The sequence below is a fragment of the Triticum dicoccoides genome, chromosome 3A (assembly GCF_002162155.2).
Source record: "Triticum dicoccoides isolate Atlit2015 ecotype Zavitan chromosome 3A, WEW_v2.0, whole genome shotgun sequence".
NCBI classification, from domain to species: domain Eukaryota; kingdom Viridiplantae; phylum Streptophyta; class Magnoliopsida; order Poales; family Poaceae; genus Triticum; species Triticum dicoccoides.
Window position 1 is genome coordinate 487,379,714 of NC_041384.1, and position 9,459 is coordinate 487,389,172.

Sequence of the window (9,459 nt, forward strand, 5' to 3'; positions counted from 1 at the left end):
CCCCCCCAATCCTATTCCAACTAGGATTCCCAAGGGGGAAAGAGGGAGAGGGGTGGCCGGCCACCTCTCCTAGTCCTAATAGGACTAGGGGAAGGGGGGAGGCGCGCAGCCCCTTTGGGCTGCCCCTTTCTCCTTTCCACTAAGGCCCATGATGGCCCATATGGTTCCCGGGGGGTTCCGGTAACCCTCCCGGTATTCCGGTAAAATCCCGATTTCACCCGGAACACTTCCGATATCCAAATAAAGGCTTCCAATATATCAATCTTTACGTCTCGACCATTTCGAGACTCCTCGTCATGTCCGTGATCACATCCGGGACTCCGAACAACCTTCGGTACATCAAAATGCATAAACTCATAATATAACTGTCATCGTAACCTTAAGCGTGCGGACCCTACGGGTTCGAGAACAATGTAGACATGACCGAGACACATCTCCGGTCAATAACCAATAGCGGGACCTGGATGCCCATATTGGCTCCTACATATTCTACGAAGATCTTTATCGGTCAGACCGCATAACAACATACGTTGTTCCCTTTGTCATCGGTATGTTGCTTGCCCGAGATTCGATCGTCGGTATCCAATACCTAGTTCAATCTCGTTACTAGCAAGTCTCTTTACTCGTTCTGTAATACATCATCTCACAACTAACATATTAGTTGCAGTGCTTGCAAGGCTTATGTGATGTGCATTACCGAGAGGGCCCAGAGATACCTCTCCGACAATCGGAGTGACAAATCCTAATCTCGAAATACGCCAACCCAACATCTACCTTTGGAGACACCTGTAATGCTCCTTTATAATCACCCAGTTACGTTGTGACGTTTGGTAGCACCCAAAGTGTTCCTCCGGCAAACGGGAGTTGCATAATCTCATAGTCATAGGAACATGTATAAGTCATGAAGAAAGCAATAGCAACATACTAAACGATCAGGTGCTAAGCTAATGGAATGGGTCATGTCAATCAGATCATTCAACTAATGATGTGACCTCGTTAATCAAATAACAACTCATTGTTCATGGTCAGGAAACATAACCATCTTTGATTAACGAGCTAGTCAAGTAGAGGCATACTAGTGACACTCTGTTTGTCTATGTATTCACACATGTATTATGTTTCCGGTTAATACAATTCTAGCATGAATAATAAACATTTATCATGATATAAGGAAATAAATAATAACTTTATTATTGCCTCTAGGGCATATTTCCTTCATACACCACAACGGTGGCCCGAACCAGTATAAATCTTGTGTCTCATGTGTTGTGAGTTCGTGTGCTTAGCCTAGAGATCGCGAAGTGTTTGAGGGCGTGATCAATGAGGGTGAGATCTTCACGCGCACCCCGGTGTTCGAACCTTAAAGGTTTTGTCGGAACCCGAAATTCTATAGTGATATGTGTGTGACTTACAAAAATCAAGTTCAAATGCCTCTATCTCTCTCTAGCTTAACGTTAAAGATGCCGGTATGTATTATGGTTTGCTTCTATGCAATTAGGTAGGTTTAATGTTATATCTACTGTTAATAAAAGTTGCACTGATAAATTTTGGAAAATTGTACTGGCCCATCTTGTGATGGAATGTATCATATATTAGAGATGATACCTTGTATGTTGTTGCGAGAATTGGATGCAATCTTTTAAATGAGATTTGATATTATGAAACACTAGTATTTAGATTAACAAATATGAGAATTGAACTGATTATAATATCTTGTTGTCAGCATAATAAAAACCAGGGTATCCCGAGTGTACCGACAGAACAAGAAACTATGCTCAAATCCCTCCTCCCAATTAACACTACAACGGCTTCACCACGTGGCAGGCATGCAGATCTTTGTGAAGATTTACTGCTAAGTAAATCTACTGAGCCACTCAAATGTCCGCTCATCATGGAATTTTGCATGCACCTAATGCACTTTAGCATCTTCGATGCCGAAAAATTTCAGGTTTTTAAAAAATTGTTTCAGGAGCTATTTCTTCTTCTGAATTTACTGTTTCTGGGTGGGAGCAGATAAACTGGGCTCACTCAAACATGACAATTTACATTAGTGAATCAGCGGTCTAGAACTTAGAGATCGGGCACAGTCCTGAAGGGACAAAGTGTTGTGCACAGATACCTTAAATAATGCATCCAGAGATAGAAAATGTGGAATAGATCAGATCATATCTGGAATTTTAAATGTTCTGTCAAAGCCTGAAAAGGGCATTAGACAATTGCAGCAATGGACGTGTCCATCTAGGGCATTCGCTAGGCCAGAAATTCGCATTTTCTTTGTTCTCCATTACCTGAAATGCAAAAAAAGAGATGCGTCTAAGCGATGCTATGTGCTTACAATATAGCATGTCTGGTCTTAATCAGTACGTGCATAAATCTCTTTGCCTAAGCTCCAACTGTAAAAGCTTAGCCTAGTTACATAATTTTCGCATTGTTTGTCTCCCGAGTGCATGCAGACAGAGAAGAGATTCCTGCTTGCTTGTTCGTCGAATTTACTTATTCAGACGCGACGTTGGTCGTTAGATCTGAACTGTGTGATTAATATAAAGGGCCTAAGCATAGCTATAGGTTTATTCCCGTGCGTCTGTCAGTACTTTTGCTTCACCCGCGAATAAAGCCCAGGACCGTTTCCCTGCATGAAAACGACCGCAATTATGCATGACGCCCGCCGGCCGCGGTTTACGCTTGGGACGAGACGAGCAACAGCGAAACGGAGGGAGAAGATTCACCAGGACCAGGGGAGACTGTGCCGAACACTCTCGCCCTGGGAAGCAACTCACCTGGGCCTCAGGCTCTCACGGCCACATTCCACTCTTGACAGGCAAGTTAGCGGAGGGAATGTTCCGACGAGACGTCGGCACGTCCTCCGGGATGCCCTGCTCCTCTCGTACCTGCAGTGACCACCCCACCACCGACTGACCAGCCAACACCAGCCCGAGGAAAGGGAAGGCAATGGAAGAAAAACGCCGGGCGGCCGGAGAGGTAGGGCGGACGACCCCTCCCTCCCCCGCCACCAACTGCACGGAAAAGACCATGGAAAAGCGGCCGTCGCTCGGTCCATCCCGCATCTCGCCGCCGCTTAATTTTCCACCGGCACCGCCTACCTGTCCCGCGACCATACGCTACCAACTCATGGGCCTCGAATATCTCCCGTCTTCTCCAGAGCCGGGCTTTTGGAGATTCCTCCCATAAACTAACCGCAAGATTTGTGAATCTTTCATTTTGTTTATACACACACAGAGTCCCGGAGTCCACAGGCACGAATGATACGGATGGGCGCGTGAATGAATGGGTGCATCGTGAGAAGTGAGAACCAGCTGTGTGTGGCGTATCGTATCTAATCCATGGCTCCATGCATGTATAAGAATAACGCCACCAATATCATAGACTAGTAGCAAAGCGAGACATGCTGCTGATATTTTTCTCCATACGCTAGCCAACGGTGTGGAGCCGAGCATGGGCATGGTGGTGGTGGTGGTCATTTTTACGACTACAGTTGTGCGCAAGTGGGGGCAGCCTCTCGCAACTCAACTATTCTGATTCCATCTGCCTGCCTATAAATTCCCCGAGCCGCGGGCACTGCAGATGCCAAGCCACCCAACCTGCTAACCAAGCAAAGCAGAGCAGCTCGGAGAGGAGGCCAGAGGATACTGTCTGTCTGAAACCCAAAGGTAAGTTCATCACAATCTGCTTGCATGGTTTGGCTCTGAAATGGGTGGTGTGCGTGCAAATAGCATTGTCTGCACCCATGGGTGGTGATGCCAGACAGCTAGACTAGAGGATGGCTTTCCGCTCCGCATTCGTTCAGTTACTCAGTGTTTATCCACTTCTCCCGCATGTGTTCAATCAAGAACCTTCCATTTCTGAAACGAAGAGCTGAAAAGAGAGGCTTTTTGCACATGGAAATGCCTGTTAGCAAAGTGGGCATGCTTTCAGGAACTACCCATTTCCATTTGTCCATTCAGGCATGGGAATGTCGTCCTTTCCTAATAGCAAGAACAAAATCTTGCTTAGAAAAAGCATGGATATGTCTCTGAGTTGCGACCATGCCTGCATAGGAGTCGGTCATGGTAGACAGGGTACCAGTTGAGCACCAAAGGTGTCGGTTGACTCAGGTTTTCGGCCACTTGTTGGCGAGGGAACATGGCGCACAAATTTATTTCTCCCATTTTTTCTTTTTATATATTCCAAAAGGAAAAGGTTTTCACCAGTACTCTTGTTTTGCTGCTTGCAGCACCTTTTCTCTCTGTCGCCACACTTTCACTTGGTTTCACCTGATGATGGTCAAATCTAGGGCCATGCATGATATGATAACAGCGAATCGCAGACTCATGTACTGAAAGCTTGACAGTATTGTACTTTTATCTGAACCTGGCTTCTCAATCAGTCACACCAAACCAAGCCAAAAAGGATATCTCAGTTAGACATATCACGCTCTCTTTGGGCAAAGCGGCCTAAACAGATGCCTCGAGAATATTTGTTTGTTTACACCTACACCGTGGGCAGGGGCAGGGTAATAATTTGTGCAAAATGAGGATGTACTACACAATTAACCAGAGTTCTGACCGTGTATATTACATGACCGCAGGAAAGAAGGCAACCAATTCTCGAGACTTGAGATCGAGCTTGTCCACTATACCACAACAGTAGCCGGCAATGGCTTCCTCTTTGCTCCACTGCTCCGACAAGCTCCCGTTCATGGACGTGGAGACCATCCTCCACATGAAAGAAGGCCTCGACGAGAGCAGCTACGCGCAGAACTCCTCGCTCCAGAAGAGGGGCATGGACACCCTTAAGAGCCTCATCGTCAACTCGGCGACGGACGTGTACATCTCCCAGATGCCGGAGAGGTTCACGGTGGCCGACCTCGGGTGCTCCTCGGGCCCCAACGCGCTCTGCCTGGTGGAGGACATCATCGGGGGCGTCGGCAAGGTCTGCTGCCGGTCGTCGCAGCCGCCGCCCGAGTTCTCGGTGCTCCTCAACGACCTCCCCACCAACGACTTCAACACCATCTTCTTCAGCCTGCCGGAGTTCACCCACAGGCTCAAGTCCGCCGCCAAGTCCGACGAGTGGGGCCGGCCGATGGTGTTCCTGTCCGGCGTGCCCGGGTCCTTCTACGGGAGGCTGTTCCCGAGGACCAGCGTGCACTTCATCTGCTCCTGCTCCAGCCTGCACTGGCTCTCCCAGGTCCCGCCGGGCCTCTTCGACGAGGCCAAGGCACCGATCAACAAGGGCAAAATGTACATATCGAGCACGAGCCCGCCCGCCGTGTCCGTGGCCTACCGGAGGCAGTTCCAGAGGGACTTCAGCCTGTTCCTCAAGTCGCGCGCCGCCGAGGTCTTCCCCGGCGGGCGGATGGTGCTGGCCATGCTCGGCAGGCAGAGCGACGAGTGCGTGGACAGGAGGACGACCTTCCTGTGGGAGCTCCTCTCGGAGTCCTTCGCGGCGCTCGTGTCGCAGGGGCTGGTGGAGCAGGACAAGGTGGACGCGTACAACGTGCCGTTCTACGCGCCGTCGCTGCAGGAGATGGAGGTGGAGGTGCGGCTGGAGGGGTCCTTCAGCCTCGACTACGTGCAGACGTACGAGATCAACCTCAGCAGCAGCGGCGACGCCAAGGAGGATGGCAGGACGGTGTCCATGGCGATCAGGGCCATCCAGGAGTCCATGCTCAGCCACCACTTCGGCCCGGACATCGTCGACGCGCTCTTCCACAAGTACACGCAGCTGGTCACCGAGTCCATGGAGAGGGAAGAGGTCAAGAGTGTCCAGATAGGGGTAGTCCTCACCAGGTTGTGACTCGAGTCTGTCTACTGACTGTATTTTTCTTTAGCAAGTTTAGGTTTGACTCTGTTCTATTGTCATATTCAGTATTGTTTAGTAGTAGTAATTGGCAGCAAAAGTCACATTTATCATGGGAATGTGTGCATCCTTTGTCTCTTCAGCTTTACGCCATGTATCAAGTTTAGCTTAGAATCTCGAATAGGAGTATCATTTCTAAACCCAGGCTTAGCTCCACACGGTTAAAAAAAATCACACAAAATACAAAAGAAAAATTTTTTTCAATTTTTGCTCTGAATTTCAGATCATTTGGACATATGAGTAGCTCTCAGAAAAAAAGACAAATTTGGGTTAAAACAGTACATGAACAGTAAACGTTTTACATATCCTAAATTTGTGTTTTTGCCGAGAGTTACTCAGATGTCCAAATGATCTAGAACTTGGAGCGCACCTCACGCATCAAATTATCTACCATAGAAACAATTAGATTTCTTTTTGTTTTTTCTAGTATTTGTTTTGAATTTTTTTCTTCATCACAGGTGCAAATGAGTCTGGGCACCGAATCGCTGCTCTCTTTGACTCTGTTCTATTGTCATATTAAGTATTGTTTAGTAGTAACTGGCAACAAGTCACATTTATCAAGGGAAACTGTTTAAAATTGGCCGACCTGCAGAGACCGTCGTCGGTCACCTCCATGTGTGCATCCTTTGTCTCTTGAGCTTTGCGCCACGTAGCTATGGGGCCCGCTCGTGGCAGGACGTTCCCTAATATTCTTCTCTATCTTTCGAGTCCGCTCGTTCTCGTCGTCTCTTTTCTTTCTCACCATCACGCAAATCCATGTCCCCGCCGGCTTTTTCCCCGATATACCCCCCACCGTGTGCCACAACCATCTACTCCTCATAGCCTTCCTTGTGCGTGTTGGCGCATGCCTTTCCCCTCGCAAAGCACGCCGCCCTCCCCATCCAATCTCTCACCACGAGTTGCAAGCCTCTGTCGGTGATTCATGAGGAGACGCTACAGGCGATGGGCGGGTGCTGCGGGCCAGCGTGCACTGCAATGCTGCGGCCGGTGCACCACGGAGTTGCGCCCAACGCCTGGAGGAGCTGCAACCAATGTGGTTGGGTGTTGCAAGGGATTTTTGCTGCAACCACCAACAGCTTTTGCTACTACCGGCGGCGGCCGAAGTTGCGATTAGCAACGTCCATTGCTAGAACCAACAAAATCCATTGCTGGAACCGACAACATCAACTGTTGGGATGGCGGCACTGAATGTTGCGATGGGATGCCATTTGTTGGAACTGGTGACTTCGATTATTGGGAGCGACGATGTCAATTCTGGAATCAATGACATCATTTGTTGGGAGACCGCACCGAATGCTAGAACCGGTGACTTCGCTTGCTGGGATCAGTGGCGATGTATGCTGGAACGGGCTTCGGTTGTTCTACAAGCGCGACATTGCGGGTGCTGCGTGACGCTGGGTGCAATGATGAACGGTGGCAAGAGGCAACGAGCCGGTGGTGCGGCGATGCTTCGAGGTCGGGCGCGCACGCGCATGTCCCAGGCAGGGATCAACGACACTCGCTATCACCTCCCTCCCGTGCGCGTTGTTATGATATATTTTTGGGTGGGGGAGTGGGGTAGGGTGAAACGGTGTGTGGGGACAAAGTGAGGGGGGAAGACCTTACGTGTGGGAGACGTTGCATTGTATGGTGCGGGATGAGACCGGTCGAGGCTAGCATCGGTCGATTGGCGCCTATCACTAGACTTTTAGCATGACCTGGTTGGACATCATGTTGAGAGCCATGTTTCGTACGCACGAGATGGACTAATGATATTCCCATGTAGATATAGAAATGAGGGACCTTCTTGAGATGATGCTGGTTTATAGGATAAGGGTTTAAAAGAAGAGGCACAAGTTAGGCTCAAGAGCAAAAAACACAATCCACACACCATGATACAAACACAACCATGTGTTCTTAAGAGCTGAAGCACTCACACATGGGCGCGTGCACACACACATGGTGGATACCCATCGGCAACAACGACACCCCTCAGACTGCACCCCAAGGGCGCTCTACCCTGGGTGTCGAAGCGTGTCACGTATACGCCGAATGAGTGCATCAAGGGTCGACAAATCCTCGTTCTGGTTGAGTGACCATGAGAGCTGCAAAAAAAATTGTCATTTTATATAGGCAGTCAATAGGATGATCGATGAATATACCCTCGATAAGGGTTTCATTTTCAATACGCCACATCGCCCAAGAAATAGTAGTAAAGCCAACCCAAGTAACGCGCTGAGTCGTCCCTGATAGCATACTACTAAGGGTACGAAAGTCCACAAACAAAGGCGGTGCCCAAAAGCAGCCAACAATGTCTCTACCCCACATGAATTGCGCCATAATGCACGAGAATAAGATGTGATGGAAGTCCTCTACCATGCCATACAACACACTAAGGATGGCAATGGGTCAGGTTTGGATCGGGTTGAACAATATAAAATCCATATCCATATCCATGAAGACAGTCTTTACCCGCCCATGAAAAAATCCACGGGTGAAAAATTGTGACCATGTCCAAACCCGATGGATATCCTGAAGGAAATATGCCCTAAAGGCAATAATAAAGTTGTTATTTAGATTTCCTTATATCATGATAAATGTTTATTATTCATGCTAGAATTGTATTAACCGGAAACTTAGTACATGTGTGAATACATAGACAAATAAAGTGTCACTAGTATGCCTCTACCTGACTAGCTCGTTGAATCAAAGATGGTTAAGTTTCCTAGCCATAGACATGAGTTGTCATTTGATTAATGGGATCACATCATTAGAGAATGATGTGATTGACTTGACCCATTCCGCTAGCATAGCATTTGTCGTTTAGTATATTCCTATTGCTTTCTTCATGACTTATACATGTTGCTATGACTATGAGATTATGCAACTCCTGAGTACCGGAGGAACACTTTGTGTGCTACCAAACGTCAAAACATAACTGGGTGATTATAAAGGTGCTCTACAGGTGTCTCCGAAGGTACTTGTTGAGTTGGCATAGATCGAGATTATGATTTTTCACTCCGATTGTCGGAGAGGTATCTTTAGGCCCTCTCGGTAATGCACATCACAATAAGCCTTGCAAGAAATGTAGCTAATGAGTTAGTTATGCGATGTAGTATTACGGAACGAGTAAAGAGACTTGCCGGTAACGAGATTGAACTAGGTATTGAGATACCGACAATCGAATCTCGGGCAAGTAACATACCGATGACAAAGGGAACAACGTACGTCGTTATGCGGTTTGACCGATAAAGATCTTCATAGAATATGTAGGAGCCAATATGAGCATCCAGGTTCCACTATTGGTTATTGACCGGAGACGAGTCTCGGTCATGTCTACATAGTTCTCGAACCCATAGGGTCCGCACGCTTAACGTTCGGTGATGATCGGTATTATGAGTTTATGTGTTTTGATGTGCCGAAGGTAGTTCGGAGTCCCGGATATGATCACTGACATGACGAGGAGTCTCGAAATGGTCGAGACATAAAGATCGATATATTGGATGACTATATTTGAACTTCGGAAAGGTTCCGGGTAAGTTCAGACAAATACCGGAGTACCGGGGGGTTACCGGAACCCCCCGGGGAGTGTAATGGGCCTATTGGGCCATAGTGGAGAAGAGG

The 9,459-nt window shown here is 48.0% G+C and overlaps 1 protein-coding gene across 1 annotated transcript; it reads left to right on the forward strand.

The window, feature by feature from the left end:
- The first annotated feature begins 3,594 nt into the window (after positions 1-3,594).
- Positions 3,595-5,994, forward strand: LOC119268709 (salicylate carboxymethyltransferase-like). Its single transcript, XM_037550409.1, has 2 exons — positions 3,595-3,668; positions 4,586-5,994. The coding sequence occupies exon 2, from the start codon at positions 4,654-4,656 to the stop codon at positions 5,791-5,793; it is 1,140 nt and encodes a 379-aa protein (XP_037406306.1). The 5' UTR covers positions 3,595-3,668; positions 4,586-4,653; the 3' UTR covers positions 5,794-5,994.
- The last annotated feature ends 3,465 nt before the right edge of the window (positions 5,995-9,459 follow it).

Bases quoted from the DNA above. Each gene is read 5' to 3' on its own strand.
- LOC119268709 (XM_037550409.1), top strand. From the start codon at position 4,654: ATGGCTTCCTCTTTGCTCCACTGCTCCGACAAGCTCCCGTTCATGGAC.